The sequence below is a fragment of the Anabrus simplex genome, chromosome 3, assembly GCF_040414725.1.
Source record: "Anabrus simplex isolate iqAnaSimp1 chromosome 3, ASM4041472v1, whole genome shotgun sequence".
Classification (NCBI taxonomy): Eukaryota; Metazoa; Arthropoda; class Insecta; order Orthoptera; family Tettigoniidae; genus Anabrus; species Anabrus simplex.
Genome location: NC_090267.1, coordinates 522,672,367 through 522,691,254, shown reverse-complemented (window position 1 = coordinate 522,691,254; position 18,888 = coordinate 522,672,367). Strand labels below are relative to the sequence as shown.

The following is an 18,888-nucleotide window of genomic DNA, read 5'->3' as shown; positions in this document are numbered from 1 at the left end:
TTTCCCATTTTCACACCAGGTAAATGCTGGGGCTGTACCTTAATTAAGGCCACGGCTGCTTCCTTCCAACTCCTAAGCCTTTCCTATCCCATCGTCGCCATAAGACCTATCTGCGACGTAAAGCCCCAGGTTGATACTCGCCCAGTTGCTTGTCCAGTGATGTTTCTACTCTATTCAGCAATATTTTTGAGAATACCTTGTATATAATTTGCAGAGGAGAAATAATTCTTTAATGGTCTTTATTTTAATTTCTCTAATTTTGAACAGGTCCATTGCAGTTGATTTATGAAACTCTCTTGTTTTGTTGCAGTAACGAGAAAAGAGGAGGTTCTGGCCATCCGCAGCAAATTCCCCAACAAAGTACCAGTAAGTGTCCGCTCATGGGATATTCCAGTGATGACTTTTAAGCCTTCACCTCGTGTCGAGCCTCCTAGAAAACGACTTAAAATCAGATATGAATTTTGTAAGATGTTTGAAATTTCAACCAAGAATAGCTTGCAACCTTGATTAAGGAATGTTGCTCCCTATTTTTAAATGATTGTGGCTTTTCTATTGTATTGAATCTGTGCCATTACACACTCCAGAACTGTCGTTTGCGACATGGTCTGCGCACAGATGATTTTCTCTTCCTTTGCCCATCGTACAGTGTCCAGTCTGATTTGTGTGCACCATGCGAGTTTCTCGCCACTTACCGTTGTGCGGAAAGAGAAAGGACCGACGTTGGCATAGATTTGCAGGTTCTCGCGTACAGTGATAACAAGCCTTCAACGTGAAACACTGCCTCATGTCAGTCAGACTACATAAGTAATGGCTTGTGGTGATCTCAACCTTTTCCTCTGTTCTTGTTTCACTGTCTTCCTGTTCTCTTTGCACATCAGCTTACGATGGCAATTATTTATTGTTTAGCAGAATAATTTCTCCACCCCCCTTCACCTCCAAACAGGTATTGCCTCAGTTTCATCCAGTTTTTTCATTTGATGTAAAATTTGCAGTTATTTAAAAACAGGGAGTCGATGGTGGTTGATCTTGCGCTGTAGAGAAGTGTAATTGAAAGTAGTTCATTTCAGAGTAATGAGTATGTTATTCTACTGTTTTATTTTTCAGGTGATTGTAGAGAGGTTTTACAAAGAACAGTACCTTCCACAGTTGGACAAAACCAAATTTCTTGTGCCTCAAGAAATAACTATGTCACAGTTTGTGACAATAATTCGGTAAGTTAAGTTACGTGTATTACTGGTCATTGCATGCAAGATTCCCCAGCAAAGGCCAGTGAAATGACAGTTGACAAAAAAAGTCTAATTCATAGAAACTCTGATAACAAGAATTGCAGTAGTTTTCCATTTTAAAGAAAGGTCAAGGAAACAGAGTGTGAATTTAAATCGGTTAATTTTTATCATAAAAATCTATGATTAAAATCATTTAGTTTACTTATTCTCAACTGATTACATACTGTCCATTGTTCAAATTCATATAAAAATCAACTATTTAAAATCAGTTCTTGCTTGTAGTCTGTTGGGTGACTCACTGGTTGGAATTGTAGAAAAATGTTTTACTATACCTGAATAAGCCCTTCCCAAGAAGTTTTCTTACATTACAACCGAGACAGTGTAAAACATTGCTGATATGAATAATTATCAAATGTTTCCCATTCCGTAAGGACTCTTTAATATTCCGTAATATTCTGTGCGATAATACGGTGCATGAATATAGAGGTTAAGTATCAAGAAATTGGAAGGACGCTGGTTTCTTATCCTTAAATGCTTGTAACTTAACGACTACCAAAGATTCACAAACTTTTAAAATATGTGTTGTTTCATGTACTAGCTGATGTACCCGTGCTTCGCTACGGAATTCTACATTGTATACAGAATTGTAGGGCAGGTAGTGTACACGTTGTGAGCAAGATTGTATTAAGTTGCATAGCTCTTAACGTTAGCCTAGAAACGCAATGGCGATGTCACCAAATATCTTTTCTCATATGAAGACTGAGTTAGTGAATTTTCACTGTAATGGTAGACCCGCTTGCATACCATCAGTCACAATAAGGTTGGGAAGCTTTCATTTTAATGGTAGACACTCACTCTCCACCTGCCTTTTCGCATCCTCACAGAGTGTCTTACTGGTTTTCCCAACTGAAATGAACAAACATTACAGTGACGTCAGTAGGAATGGCACAGTTAAAAGCAATGCTTTCATATGAAATACTCGATCAAATCGCAAACCACACATTTTCTCACTTTTAAGGAACAGGTCTAAGCTCCCGATATTACAGTCCAAAGTTTCAGAGCTGGGATGACCAAGCTGCAGACATCCGTGAACACTCTTCGTCTTCTTTCGGCGGGGAGGAGGTCGAATAGTGGAGACTCCTAGGGCAAAAATCATGCCCTTTACTAATCTATTTCCTATGAGTACACGAAGAGTCGGTAAATCAATTCACTACACTGGAGGCGAAAAAATCTATCTGACTTGGCACATTTTTCATCCAAACGAGAGGAGAAACCCCTTCTTCACTGCTAATTTGGAATAAAATGAATGTAGAATTTAATAAAAGTAAATAGGAAGAAGCTTAAGGAATGGCTCTTTTCAGGGTTGAATTTTGAGTCATTTAGTGAATTGTGGTGCTATAATTCGGAATAGGCCTAAAGTGTTATTTTAGACCAGGCCACAGGCCTACTACTACTACTACTACTATTACTACTACTACTACTACTGCTGCTGAGCCTCTGCCTTAAGTATGCATACTGCTCGTTCAAAGCGCGTCAGAGTGGGGATCGAACAGCTGGAATACTATGAGGAGCCGGTGTGTTACATACCAGCTGTATCAGAAAATGTATGAACCAGAGGAATGGCATGCTAAAGAAGAATGTTTTCTAACTCCCCGGCTATTTTCCGCCAGTAATCAGTCAGCGTATTATACTCGGTACGCAGCAGTAATCCCATCTAACGGAGTTGAGAGGCAGCATAAGAGGAAAAGAACACCGCCACTAACAATGGTCAAAGTAATGTTATTGTTCATCAATGTCATGTGCTTTCGATATTGTAGGCCTTCACATTTAGTTTTCTTCCGACTCTGAAATACCACTCTTATCATAGGATGATAGGAAGAACTTAAAACGGTCCACCTTTTCAATACAAAAATGTTATATTTATTTATAACATGTATTTGCACTTGGAACTAGTTTCGACGCTGTGTTTGCGTCATCATCAGCCAAAATATGGGAAATAGGCAAGATGTAGGTATTTATATTACACAAGGCGTTACATTAAACAATACACATCTTACAAGGAGATAAAAACAGGGATGAATATAGAAACAAATGAATCGTTGAGAAAACAAACGTTATACATATTAAAAATAACCTTGACCACACATCTTGCAGTGCGAAAGTGTTCTTCTTGAATGATTCCTGAATATAAAACACACGTGCACACATTTCTGAAGAGCCAGCAGGCAGGACAAAGTAAAGTGAAACCTTAAGAGTTCTTCTGAGAAGAGTTCCTCATTTTTTCTATGTTCCGACTAACTAATGAAGTCTCCCTTGAGTTCCTGATAAACATACACAACAGGAAATTCTCCTTCACTCTCAACAATAGCTCTAAAGACCAACGGTAAAATTTTTATTTTAAATATTGTGCAGAGACGTGAAAGCATGATTTTGAACATGATATAACTCCTTCATATAACCCAGTTTTTTATACAAGGTGTTGCATTAAATAACACATCTTACGAGGAGATAAAAACAGGGATGAATGTAGAAACACATGCATCGTTGAGAAAGCAAGTTATACATATTAAAAATAAGCTTAACCACACAACTTGCAGTGCGAAAATAAGGAGATTTTCCTGTTGTGTATGTTTATCAGGAACTCAAGGGAGACTTCATTAGTTAGTCGGAACATAGAAAAAATGAGGAACTCTTCTCAGAAGAACTCTTAAGGTTTTTTATTTACTTTGTCCTGCCTGCTGGCTCTTCAGAAATGTGTGCGCGTGTGTTTTTATATTCAGGAATCATTCAAGAAGAACACTTTCGCACTGCAAGATGTGTGGTTAAGGTTATTTTTAATATGTATAACTTTTTTTCTCAACGATTCATTTGTTTCTATATTCGTCCCTGTTTTTATCTCCTTGTAAGATGTGTATTGTTTAATGTAACGCCTTGTGTAATATAAATGCCTACATCTTGCCTATTTCCCACATTTTGGCTGATGACGCAAACACAGCGTCGAAACTAGTTCCAAGTGCAAATACATGTTATAAATAAATATAACATTTTTGTATTGAAAAGGTGGACCGTTTTAAGTTTTTCCTATCATCCTTTCTCAGTTCAATACGGACAAAAATGAAATTCCTAGGTTTAAATTAAACTCTTATCATAGTCGGTACGGTAAAACTGAATAAAATATACATGGTCAGAAATTGTATTCTCTGTAACATTTGTTATGTAGTACTTTTAAATAGGACCAGTAACATAGGTATTTAAAAATTAAATTTTTTTAGGCACCCTCCCCTAAACTAAAATTTAATCCAGTTTGAATAAAATTGTTTATAGCTTAGACTGTAGTTTCTTATTCACCGTCTCTATATACCAATTTTTCATTAAATGTTCTCGTGGCTCTGCGTTAATATGGACTTAACAACAAAAATACAAATTCATGAATATCTGAATATCAGAAATTTAATTCTATATGACTTTCGTTATGTAGTATTTTAGGTCTACCCCCAAAGTACCATTTCGCTGAGTGTGAATAAAATGATGTATAGCCTAGATTTTAGTGGCTCGTTCTCAAACTTTGCATACAAATTTTCAATGAGATAGGACCGCTAATAACGTGAATATTTAAGAATACAATTTTTGGCCTTCCCCTAAACTACCATTTACCTCAGCATGAATAAAATTATTTATAGCCTAGATTGTAGCGATTTATTCCTCAACTTTGCATACCAATTTTCATTAACCCATTCGCCTCACATTTAAATACCGTGGGAGTTCACTAAGAAATCACATTTAAATACCGCTCTACAGCAGTCGTCATCACACTATTATTTAGAAAATCATACAAAACCAACCAGTAAATATTCCTTTCTGAAAATTTGCATGCATGATAACGAAGTAATAAACTTACCAATGCCGCTATTTTAGTACGTCTGCTGGGTGTGGTACACCTCAAAACATTCTTTTAAGTGAAGTGCTACGCCACATTTTTTCACTGCCAGCAACTTTCGCTTCTTTTACCCCGGCTGTAGCACACAACACACCTTCTTGTGACTTTTGATTTCTTCTCTGTAGGGGGAATACGCATGGGAAAGTGGACCCATGATTTAGCTTGTAATCTGGTTGGGATGGTGCTCGCTGAAGGTCGACCTCGAACCGAGTACTCCGGCAACTGAACAGTCTCTAGTAGCTGCTGTGCAATGCTAGTTCGGAAGTCCGTGTAGCTCGTCTTTCTGTTAACAGCGATCTTGTGATACACAGTGAAGGAATTGAAAATACACATATCTAGGAGGTAAAAGAATATTTTCCTATATCCTTTCACTGTGCATTGCGACGGAAAAGAGCTGTAACCTGATCCTGAAGGTCAACACCACCCATCCCCTTCTGATATTCAAGGCCACACTTGGGCTTTATCACTTCTTCCCTTAGGGTTTGTCCTCTCTTTTGTCTCAGTTTGCCTGTCCCTGTCATGTCAACTGATTTATGTTTAGTGGTCAGAAAGCACATCCTTGTTATCTTTCCACTTTACACACAACATACTGTTGGCAAACCACGTCTCATACTCCATGTTTTAGTTTCGTCTTACTGATATCGCCAGGCATGTCTTTTCGGTTCTGTCTTAACAGTTCCAATTACATTCATCTGCTTATCGTTTAGCCTTTTGAGTAAATCTGGGGAAGAATACCAGTTATCTAAACACAATGTATGTCCTCGGCCTAACAAGGGTTCACACATGTTGACCACAACGTTTGACTTGCTGGCAGACTTGGATCCGTTACATCATCACCTACATAAATTTTAAGACAAACAATAGCCAGAACTTGATTCACAAGTTTTGTAAATTTTTATTCCAAACCTAGAACGTTTAGACCTATTACACTGGACACTGGCCTCTGAATTTCATTAGACCTTCATCTAGAGCAATGTCTTGTGAAGGTAAATATAATTCAGAAAATTTGGAACAGAAATGTTGTATTATAGGCCTAATCTTTCTTAGTTTGTCACTACTATCGACTTGTTCATCTCGTGAAATTATAATAAATCTTCCCCTACTCATGGTTTCACAAAAAATAGAGGAGTGTTTATACACCAGTTTTTACTCCAGTATAACTGTATTCTTGACTTTCGCACTTGTGACATTGGTATAACTAACGCAAAATATGCCCTAATTTCGTCGGGTGTAATCTCAAACTAATTGTCATCGTCTTTCAACTTTTTTCTGTCAGGATTACTCAACTGTTTTGCTGCATATGAATTTGTCTCGACAAAGGGTTCATGTATTCAGACAGTGGCTGCGTTTCAAAAGTTTTTCAGTAAGTTTTCACTAACCGCACTGTATTCACTAAACTTTTGTCACTGTTTGTCCAGTTCCAGTCAGTCAAGTTAGTCTGTGCCGAGGTACGAGCTCGTTTCGAAAGACTCGGCACACCGTCGTTATTTGCATCACTTTCCGTGTCATCAGAACTATTATACGCATCGCTAGTACTCGAACTAAGTACTGCAGGGTGTATTTCGTTGTCACAAACATCACTGCCTTCAATATCACTCTCTAAAACACTATTAGTTTCCATATTCCTTCTTCATCAACACCAGCACATCTGCTAGACGCCTTGATGGCAACTGACAAGAGCAAAATTACATGAAAAAAGATTCTCTTATCTCTTGTTCTGGAAGTGTGTGAGAACCTGGTGAAAGGGAAAAAACCGAAGCCACATGTGTAAACTTCAGCTCAGAATGCATACAAGTGGCGTCTGTGGGTTAGTGATGTACAGCTGTGCATCACCGCGAGCAGAGCTCGTCATTTGATTCATGTGCCACGAATAACTAGGACGAGCTAGGGTCGTCAAATGATGCGATTGGGTTAAGAAATCATCACTAATTACATATTTGGCCTTCCCCTAAACTACCATTTCAATCAGCGTGAGTAAAATTATTTATAGCCTAGATTGTAGCGACTTATTCCCCGACTTTGCATACCGATTTTTATTAAATTCTCTTCAGCCATTTTCTAGTGATGCATGTACATACAGACAGACAGAAATTACGGAAAAGTAAAAAGTAAAAAAAGTAAAAAGTGCATTTCCTTGTTACTGTGGACATGACCGATACAGAAATACCATTCTTATAAAATTTTGAGCAATGTACAGACAAAACTCTTATTTTATATATATAGATTTTTTTCAGTGTTCATCATTTTATTAACTTTTGCCAATTTTGAGCGACTGTAAATGGTTCAGATCTATTCCCAAGATTTTTAAATGAAGATGTAGATTATATTTTTTATTAAATGTTGTTTTGAACAGGTGGACCCAATTATAACTCTTATATCATACGTTTAAGACAGATCAACATGAAATTCATATTAGATGAGCACAAAAGATAATCAGGAAAGAAATTTGGCAAGGAAGATAAAAATTCAGAGACTGGTCCAGTAGTTTCACCTTCAGCATCGACACAAAAGAGCTCATTAGTTACAAATCAGCTATGCATTGAAGTAGCTTCCCAAAAAAAAAATTCTAACCTCAACCTCCCTTGCGAACCATGTGACCTTGCCATGGTGGTAAGGCTTGCGTGTCCCAATGAAGCAGATAGCTGAGCTGCAGGTGCAACCATATCAGATGGGTATCTGTCGAGAGACCAGACTAAGGAATGGTTCATCGGAAGGGGGGTAGCAGCCTTTCGGAAGTTGCAAGGGCAGCAGTCTAGATGATTGACTGATATGGCCTTGTAATAATACTCAACATGGCTTAGCTGTGTTGATACTGTTACACGGCTAAAAGCAACGGGAAACTACAGCCGTAACTAACTCCCGAGAACATGCAGCTCTCTCTGTATGAATGATGTACTGATGATGGCTTCCTCCCGGGTAAAATATTCTGGAGGTAAACTGGTCCCCCATTCGGATCTCCGGGTGGGGACTACACGAGAGGGGGCGATCATCAGGAAGATGGATACTGACATTCTGCGAGTCGGAGCGTGGAATGTTAGAAGTTTGAATCGTTGTGGTAGGTTAGAGAATCTGAAAAGGGAGATGGATAGGCTAAAGTTAGATGTAGTTGGTATAAGTGAAATACGTTGGCAGGAAGAACAAGATTTTTGGTCAGTCGACTACCGAATTATCAACACAAAATCAAACAGGGGAAATGCAGGAGTTGGTTTAATAATGAATAAGAAAATAGGACAGTGGGTAAGCTACTACGACCAGCATGGTGAAAGAATTATTGTTGTCAAGATAGACACCAAACCAATGCCCACCACAATAGTGCAGGTCTATATGCCTACTAGTTCAGCGGATGATGAGGAAATCGAAAGTATAGAGATAGAAGATTTAATACAATATGTAAAAGGTGACGAGAATCTGATTGTGATGGGAGACTGGAATGCAGTGGTAGGCCATGGAAGAAAAGGTAATACAGTAGGAGAATTTGGATTGGGACAAAGGAACGAAAGAGGAAGTCGGCTGGTTGAATTCTGCACTGATCATAATTTAGTCTTTGCCAGTACTTGGTTCAAACACCACAAACGACGGCTTTATACGTGGACGAGACCTGGAGACACCAGAAGGTATCAAATAGACTTCATTATGATTAGGCAGAGATTCAGAAACCAGGTGTTGGATTGCAAAACTTTCCCAGGAGCAGACGTGGACTCTGACCACAACTTGTTGGTCATGAAATGCCATCTGAAGCTGAAGAAATTGAAGAAAGGAAAGAATGCAAAAAGATGGGATATAGACAAGTTGAAAGAAAAGAGTGTGAGGGATTGTTTCAAGGAACATGTTGCACAAGGGCTAAATGAAAGGGCTGAAGGAAACACAATAGAGGAAGAGTGGATAGTCATCTATATATATAAAAGCAAGTCGGTCTGGAGCGATATATATATAAATATTTAAAAATGAAAAAGACGTGAATTAATGGGGCACTTCCAGAAATCTCAGCAATTTGAAACTTGGTACGGGAGAAGCTGATGACCCCAGGATCCCTAGAAAAAGGGAAAATTCCCTCAAGGGGGCATGCTGGGGGTGCTCAAATTTTGGGCTCAGCATAAGAACGCAGTCGTATAATTTATCCAAAATGACAACCTATAAGTTTAGTGGGCTTAAAAATGTTCGCGAATTTCCAATTTTTTATCCCCCGTCCCCCCAAATCAAGATGGCGGCACAACCTGCCAGACGGGGTAGAAAATTGAAATTTGGTGAAATTATAGCTTTTGGTCCCTAACCGACGGAAAAATTCCAAAATGTTCAAATTTTTCACTTTTTACCCCCAAAGATATCGAAATATGGAGGCAATTTTAATGACTGTGCAGGCATTCCTTTTGAGCTATTTGTTTGTAAACGGTAAGTCGTATCACAAAACAGATGGCACAATTTGTCTTCAATTCGGAGTGATCTACAACTTTGGTCCTGTGACATTTTGTCGTATCTCTCTCCTTTATACGTTAGATTTGGCCGTATTTCTGGATTGTTCGTAAATTTGGTGATTTTTACAGGTATATTTCATGGTTTGACACACTTATATAAATGATAGGATCATCAAGTTGGGTTCGCACATTGGCACGATCAAGGGCCATATGTGGACCAAATTTCATGATTCTAGCTTATACATAAGTAGGCGAAAGTAATGTAATACCAGCATTCCCGCAGTTATAAACAGATGTACCCATCTAAAATGTGACTGGCATTAGGCAAACTGGCCTGCTATTTTGATGGAAACTCACCAACTTGGTGTGACTGACAGTAAACTGGCTGGCAGTTGGAAAAGGGGCCTGTCATCATAATAACTGCACAACTCAATTTTGACTGGTTGTAGGGAAGTTTCCTGCCATTATAATAAAAGCTCTTCAATTTGTAATATGTCTGGAAGTAGGAAAGAGGGGCTGCCATTGTAACGGAAATTCCCCAAATCGATTGTGACCGCGCAGTAGGCAATGGGGCCTGCAATTATAATGTAAACTTCCCAACTAGATTGTGAATTGCAGTAGGCAAGTGTGCCTGCCGTTATCACAAATCCGTAACAACCACTTTACATTGGAAACAACGTATGGGGACCTCTCCATGCTGTTTCTCGGATAACGTTAAGAGACATGCTATTTTAAAACAATCTTATTTACTGCATGTGCATATTCGTATACAATGCAGAATACCGTAGCGAAGCACGGGTACATTTGCTAGTGAAGAATAGTCAGCAGGGCTGCCGAAGAAATGTTAGGAAGGAAGAAAAGATCAACTAAGAATCAGTGGATAACTCAGGAGATACTAGACCTGATTGATGAACGACAAAAATACAAGAATGCTAGAAATGAAGAGGGCAGAAAAGAATACAGGCGATTAAAGAATGAAGTGGATAGAAAGTGCAGGACAGTTAAGGAAGAATGGCTGAAGGAGTGCAAGGATGTCGAAGGTTGTATGGTCCTAGGAAAGGTAGATGCTGCATACAGGGAAATGAAGGAAGCCTTTTGGAGAAAGGAAATCTAGGTGTATGAATATTAAGAGCTCAGATGGAAAGCCACTTCTAGGGAAAGAAGACAAAGCAGAAAAATGGCAGGAACATATCCAACAGTTGTATCAAGGTGAAGATGTAGATGATTTGGTTCTGGAACAAGAAGAGGCTGTTGATGCTGATGAAATGGGAGACCCAATTTTGAGGTCAGTTTGACTGAGCTGTGAGTGACCTAACAGGAACAAGGCACCTGGAATTGATGACATTCCCTCTGAATTACTGACTGCCTTAGGAGAAACCAGCATGGCGAGGTTATTCCATTTAGTGTGTAAGATGTATGAGACAGGAGAAGTGCCATCTGATTTTCGTCAGAATGTTGTTATACCTATTCCCAAGTAAGCTGGTGCTGACAAGTGTGAAAGCTATCGCACCATTAGTTTAGTATCTCATGCTTGTAAAATTTTAACACGTATTGAAGAATGGAGAAACAAGTTGAAGCTGAGTTGGGAGAAGATCTATTTGGCTTCAGAAGAAATGTAGGAACACATGAAGCAATCCTGACTTTACGTTTGATCTTCGAGGATCAAATCGAGAAGGACAAGCCCATGTACATGGCATTCGTAAATCTAAAGAAGGCATTCGATAATGTTGATTGGACCAAGCTATTTAATATTCTGAAGGTGATTGGGATCAGATACCGAGAACGAAGAATTATCTACAATCTGTATAAAAATCAGTCTGCAGTGATAAGAATCGAGGGCTTTGAAAAAAGAAGCAGCAATCCAGAAAGGAGTGATGTAAGGCTGCAGTTTGTCCCCCTTCTTTTTCAGTGTTTACATAGAACAGGCAGTAAAGGAAATCAGAGGAATTTGGGAAGGGAATCGTAATCCAAGGAGAAGAAATCAAAACCTTGAGATTTACAAAGACTTACAACTAAGGCCCGGATTTTTAGGTTCTTAAAAACGTTTTAGTTTAATAGCTGAAAATAGTTTTTTTAATTTTTTATCCTCCTGAAATAGTTTTTAATGATCATTTCAATCATTACTAAAGTTATACTATTCGTTCAAACTTTTTTTGTACTATATTGTAACCTTCACACCTCTAGTACAAAACTATACCACTCATTTAAAAATATGGAACAGAAAACGGCTTCATGAAGGCATTTCAAACACATCAAACCAACTGAAATTAAAAATAAAATAATATTTATGCGCAAATACAATAAATGGTTCATGTAGGTTAAATTTTTGTCACTACCAATGCATCAAGAAACATTTTCAGAAGCACAGAACACAGTTTTCACTTGCTGTTACATTGTACAACTAAATACATTTCCAGATTTTTCAGAATAAAACATTTTGTTATCTCTAAAAATATTCTTATAGCAGGAAAATGTACACTCCACACAACAAGAATTCATTGGAGCAATAGCTTTCGGTCCCCATGGTACCTCGTCAGTAATTTCTTCTCCCTGAAATATTGCAGACACGCTGTTCATTGTTGAAAATCCAGGGTTCCACTGTAAAATTTTGGTGAGCTTGAGTGAACATGAAACTAGAAGAATTTAGAATGAGAATTAATAAGAAGACCAAAAGTATGATAATTGGAGGAAAAGGTAGAAGTTGTCATTAGTTTAGGGGGAGAAGAAATAGAGCAAGTCAGTAACTTAAAGTATTTGGGAAGTATGATCAGAGATGATACGTATTGCACAACAGAAATTAAGAAAAGAATTGACATAGCAAAAGAAGGCTTTAAGAAAAAATCTAAATTGTTTTGTGGACCACTAAACAAAGATTTGAGAAAAAGACTTGCTAAGTGTTACATTTGGAGCATAGCGCTGTATGGCGCACAGACTTAAACATTGAGAAAGAAATATGAGAGAAGATTGGAGGCACTGGAGATGTGGGTATGGAAGAGAATAGAACGAGTGAAATGGGAAGACCGGGTAAGGAATGAGGAGGTATTGCGAAGAGTTGGAGAAGAACGAAGGTCACGTCGTCCTTCGCCTTCCCCCCATACAACTGTGATCTGAACGCCACTGAATTGGCATGGCAATATTACGGGAGACATGTCAGCAGTTAACTTTCGACGACTGACCATCGGGGCATTCCATTTAGTATTTGCCGCAGATTGGGAGGGGTGTTTCAGAAAGGTGAAGGAAATGAAAGGGAATACTGGAGGCACGACGATATCATGGAAATAGCCATAGACGAGATTGTAATTAATAGTACTGCAGGTAGCAGTGACAATTGTAGAAGTGATATTTCAGAGAATTCATGCCAAGATAATAAAGGTTTAGAAAATTCATATCCATCGATCATACTTTCGATTCACTTCAGATTTCATTTCCGTTGAATTTGGCAGTATTACCGGAACTGGGACAGCTCCCCCCTTACTCCTCGCCCCTGTAAAAGCAGGTATTACTAAAAATTGCGCTTACTGCACTATTACTCATCCGGGGTTTGCTTTGCAGCATTCTTCTTAAGAGTGCCCATAATATTGATGTTAACTCATTTATAATTTTCTATAAAACTTATATAAAATGTACCTTGAAGCTGATTCCGTAAATAACCCAATTCAAGATATATTATGCAAGTTCAAAAACAAATAGCAGCCACTTTGGAGGGAATGAAAGAAGTGAACACTCAACATTATTCAGAACAGTGTCAAAGAGTTATACATTTTATCAAAAACTTTTTACTGGAAGACAAGCAAAATATTTTAGTGAAAAACTGCTGGAAACTTTTTAAAACCCGTTCAAATGAATAGAAATAGTTTTTAAAATAGGCTAACTATAAGTATATCCATTCCATTTCATTTCACTAACCCATTTAACCACCGCACTGTTTTTAATTCATTTTAATTCAATTCATATTTACGTAGTATTTAAGTAATGTACTTAGGGCCTGTACTACGACTGTCAGATAAACAACCAGATACGTAGGCTGCAGTTTTGCAAACTAGAAGTTAAATATTTTCTTGCGTACTACCAACGGATTTTAACTGCGGGATTGTAATGCGGAAGATGTAGTAACATTTTTATTGGGTTGGTAATAAGGTTACTGAAAATATAGTGAAATTTAGCGCGGTGGTACACGTGTTCCCTGGTGTTTTCGTTTGTTTAGCTCTATTCCTTTTGAAATTGTATCACTAGAATCCAATATCAGACTCTTATTAAGCTATAATGTGGAAGTCCAGGTCAGAAACAGAATTAGGACTGAAATATACACATACGAAGAAATGTTAAAATTAATTAACTGTATAACGAAACTGAAACTGTTATTGAAAATAAAAAGACTGAAAATGTAACCTGGACGCAAAAGTTAAGATTCAGGTTATGTATCTTTTTTGTCTAGTACTATTTACGAGGATGCGCGTTACGACGAAAGTAAAGTTTATATTCGTAATTAATGCCACTGATGCAGCGTGGGATCATTAATTTTATTATTAATTCAATTTATTGTTTGCTCATTGAATAAGTAGTTAGTTTCTTCCTTTTTCAATACAATGTGAGAATAGTAACTGGCAAGCATTTATCTCACTTTAGCGTAAATACTTTTGTAGCAAGTTGTTATGAAGTAACAGAAATATAGCCTCCTTAACATCCTCATTCGACGGACGAATCGCCATGAACAACGTCGTATACCTTTACTCCATATGTGCGTCGCGGATAGATTTGGAATAGAACCCACACTTTTGACACGCATTTTAATGATTAGGAAATGTGTACTATCACCTCTAGTACCCTACCGACTACCATTTACAAGGTAAAAAAATGTAAGACTATTGGGACTCGAACGCACAAAAAACTGCTTAACAGCAAACTTTGATGCCCTAACGACCACGGCTACCCATGAAGCTTGCGATTAACTGCTTGTGTACTACTGAATACTCAGTAGCAACAACTTACTAGCTTGGGAAATTTTTAAGAATTCTGTGATAGCTGGACAGGAAGCATGACATACTTTATAAATGTATACATAAATTACATTGTAACAACTTAATTGCGCACAGCATCATGCAGATGTAGATTCATCTTCATGAGTAGCCATCTTGATTCTTTACAGTGGCGTCCCCGATAAGAGCTAAGTCCCAGATAAGAGCGTTAACAGCCTCTCCAACTTTGGCATAGCTATACTCGAGAATATTTTCCCAGATTGCACATAAACGAAAGTCGTAGTACGCGGTTTCAACCGAACTCCCAGATAAATGTCCAAACTGCCAAATAAATTTATACCGCACTTCTATCTGGCTGTCGTAGTACAGGCCCTTAAAGATACACTTAGTGAATCACCTAAGCTATATAAACAGCTGAAGATGTTCTAAAAAAGAACAAAACATGTACTGTGTGTAATTAATTTGCTAAAATGCAAATATAAGTATCAAAAAGGTGGAAGAGTTTTATTGTTATAAGTCTTTATAATACAATTTGATACAGAAAATGAAGCTGATTTTTTGCAACCTTGAGATTTGCCGATGATATTGTTATTTTATGAGACTGCAGAGGATCTAGAAGCTGCTGAACGGTATGGACGAAATCTTGGGTAAGGAGTACGAGATGAAAACAAATAAGTCCAAAACAAAAGTAATGGAGTGCAGTCGAACGAAGGCAGGTGATGCAGGACATCTTAGATTAGGAAATGAAGTCTTAAAGGAAGTAGATGAATATTGTTACTTGGGTAGTAAAATAACTAACGATGGCAGAAGTAAGGACATAAAATGCAGACTAGCACAAGCAAGGAAGAGCTTTCTTAAGAAAAAACATTTGCTCACTTCAAACATTGATATCGGAATTAGAAAGATGTTTTTGAAGACTTTAGTGTGGAACGTGGCATTGTATGGAAGTGAAACATGGATGATAACTAGCTCAGAAAGAAAGAGAATAGAAGCTTTTGAAATGTGGTGTTACAGAAGAATGCTGAAGGTGAGATGGGTAGATCGAATCACGAATGAAGAGATACTGAATCGAATTGGCGAGAGATCGATTTGGCTGAATTTGACGAGAATAAGAGATAGAATGATAGGACACATCTTCAGACACCCAGGACTTGTTCAGTTGGTTTTTGAAGGAAGTGTAGGTGGTAAGAACGGTAGGGGTAGACCAAGGTATGAATATGACAAGCAGATTAGAGCAGATGTAAGGTGCAGTAGTTACGTACAAATGGAAAGGTTAACACAGGATAGGGTGGCATGGAGAGCTGCATCAAACAAGTCTATGGACTGATGACTCAAACACACAACAACCTGCTCGATCCCTTCTTCATCAAGCTGCTTCAAGGATTTATTTGTAAATAGTTTGTATGAGCTTAATGGGCAATGCTCTCGCAGCAATCTCGACACTGTTTCTCATGTGCTGCAATCTGTGCGATGTGAGCCATTTAATATCATTAACGAAAGTGAAAACGGACTGTCAGTTCACGAGTTATTTCATGTGGACATCTTAGCTGAATAACCGTGTATATTTTAATAACTGTATAGAGGATGTACACCTGCCTGGATACCTTGCAGTTGTTGTCGACAGGCTAGCATCATGTGATCCAGACTGGGCCTGGGGGTGTTCTCTGTGACGATTCCCTTTACAGTGATATCATGTGGTGTTAAGTACTTCTGCTGATGGACAGGGTTATTACAAATGATTTGAGCAATTCCAAAGCTCTACAATAACTTTATTATTTGACATGTTGTCGCAAGGCTTTGCACATACATAGAAAAACTCAAAGTTTTTGTTTTGACATTTACAAATGTTCAATATGTGCCCCTTTAGTGATTCTGCAGACATCAAGGCTATAATCAAGTTTGTCCCACACTCTTTGCAGCATGTCCCTATCAATGGATTTGAAAGCACGGTTGATGCAAGCTCGCAGTTCTGGCGGGAGAGGAGGTGTAAACACAGTCTTTCACGTAACTCCACTCAAAGAAATTGCGTGGGGGTAGGTCAGGAGAGCGTGGAATCCATGACATGAATTGCTGATCATCAACTCCATCGGTTTGGCAATCTCCTGTTTAGGAATTGACGAACATCATGGAAGTGGGGGTGGAGCACCATCCTGTTGGAAGATGAGGTCTGCGCTCTCCTCCAGTTGTGACATGAACCTATTTTCCAGCATGTCCAGATACAAGTGTCCTATAATGGATTTTTCGCAGAAGGAAAAGGGGCCGTACACTTTAAACCGTGTAACTGCACAAAACATTACTTTCAGTGAATTTCGAATGTGTTGCACGATAGCGGGAGAATTCTCTACCCGCCCCAGATTCGCACATTGTGTCTGTTCACTGTTCCATTAACAAAATGTTGCTTTATCACTGAAGACAAATTTCGTACTAAACTTGTCCTCTTTCATACACTGTTGCAACTGCGCCGAAAATTCAAGGTGTTTGACTTTTTCATCGGTAGTCGGGGCTTGTAGCAATTGTAAGCGGCAAGGCTTCTGCTTCGTTCATTTCCGTAAGGTTTTCCAAATGGTCGGCTCTTGCCTGCTCTCTCCGAGTTCTGTGGGCTATGCATGAAACTTGCTCGCACGCGATCAACAGTTTCTTCAGTCACTGCAGGCCAAGGCATTGATTTCCCCTTACAGAGGCACATACCATCGCCAAATGGAGTTAGCAGTTGGTGGATATTAGTGGTACTTCGTCCTGGAGTGCCGTTGCACTGTTACAACAGACTGATGTGAGGGCATTTCAAGCACAACAAACAATTTCTCGGCTCCTGTCGCACTGCTGCTGCGCTCTCATGGCAACTTCAGCAGAACAAAGCTTTTTTTTTTTGAGTTTTTCTACATGACTTGAGTTTCATAACCATATGTCAGTTTATGGAGCTACAATGAATTTATGAAATCGCTTCAGTCATTTGTAATAACCCTTTATTTTACTTCTTTTGAACAAACAACACAAAATAATCTCATGTCCACGAATTACGTTGCGTTTCATTTCCCCTTGTCCGGTTCCTGTCAGGTCCGAGTGTTGCCTCTCCTTCCACCACTCCTCTTCACTAATTGTATTCCAGTAAAGTCTACTTTTTCTCATACTGTTCTTGACAGAGTCCATCCATCTTGCTCTGGGCCTCTCTCTTGCCCTCTTTCCTTCTATCTTAACCTCCAACTGTATCCTTCCCTCCTCCATCCTCATAACATGTCCAAACCTCAACATTTCCTTGTCTTCCCTGTCACACTCCTCTGGAACTTCACCTCGCTCTCATTTCTTGCTTCCAAAGTCGAAGTATCTGATACAGAGATGCCAACTATTAAGATTCAATCGTAATAATTACGAATTACCCATCATAATTACACCTTTACGAATCACACACCACAAATTACTATTTTTTTTTAAATTTTTAAATCTAAGTGTATGAAGTGTTCAAAAGGATACACAAGGTGGCGTGAATTCTCAGAAATAATTTATCCCCATTTCCTGTCCCTCGTTTAAGAATATTTCGAGTTTTCATGCGCCGAACGCAGTGTGTGCTTCCAGTACCGGAAATTTAGGCACCTGTGAAGTGGTATACCTTGCGGAGTTGTTGTCCTTGTTCGCCACATGATCAGACTTCCATGCAAGTATGAGAGTTCTTTTGTCTTTGTTTTGGCGGTAAAGTGGTGACAAACTCCGTTTAATTGTGAATACTGTGTGCGTGACTGTTGAAGTATTTATTGCGATTTTGGTTACCAAATTAACATATATTGCTCTTCTAGGATATATGCTAATCGTGTGTTACGAAATGCGAAAGGTTTGAAATAATGAAGGGATTTCTTGTGCAGGAAAATACGTGTGATTACTTTACCGTGACTACTGATGCTAGTAATAAATATAGTTGAAAATTTATGGAGGTATACTTGGAAGAATGGCCCAGTTTAATGCGCTTCTCAAAATCTCATTCACACGTGTTTTGTAGTGTGTGGAGCTGCGATGTTTTGGATGCGCATGATGAAGATGAACAAGACTGAATTTCGTACTAATATGAACTCCGAACTGTTAAGTGCTCTGTTAGTGCAGAGAATGCACATGATGTGAAAAGAAAAAGTATGTTACCATTGTATGTTTACCAAACAGTAACTACAAGCTTTAAATGATATGTAAGTTAGTAAGATCACGAGAAAAAAATCTACGGCCGCCCCCCCCCCCCCCCCCTGCCCTAACGGCTGCATTACGAATTACCTTTTTTGAAAGTTGGCATTTCTGCAGTGATGCATATTGTAACTCATTGACATACTTTGCCGCCTGCCAGGAACGTAACAGGTGGT

The 18,888-nt window shown here is 38.6% G+C and overlaps 1 protein-coding gene across 1 annotated transcript in view; it reads left to right on the top strand.

The window, feature by feature from the left end:
- LOC136866585 (microtubule-associated proteins 1A/1B light chain 3C) overlaps positions 1–18,888 on the top strand; it is a 55,261-nt gene that overhangs the window by 24,292 nt on the left and 12,081 nt on the right. The window contains exons 2-3 of the mRNA XM_067143684.2: positions 311–366; positions 1,105–1,211. Of these exons, the coding sequence (XP_066999785.1) occupies positions 311–366; positions 1,105–1,211 (163 nt within the window). The remainder of the gene's footprint in view (positions 1–310; positions 367–1,104; positions 1,212–18,888) is intronic.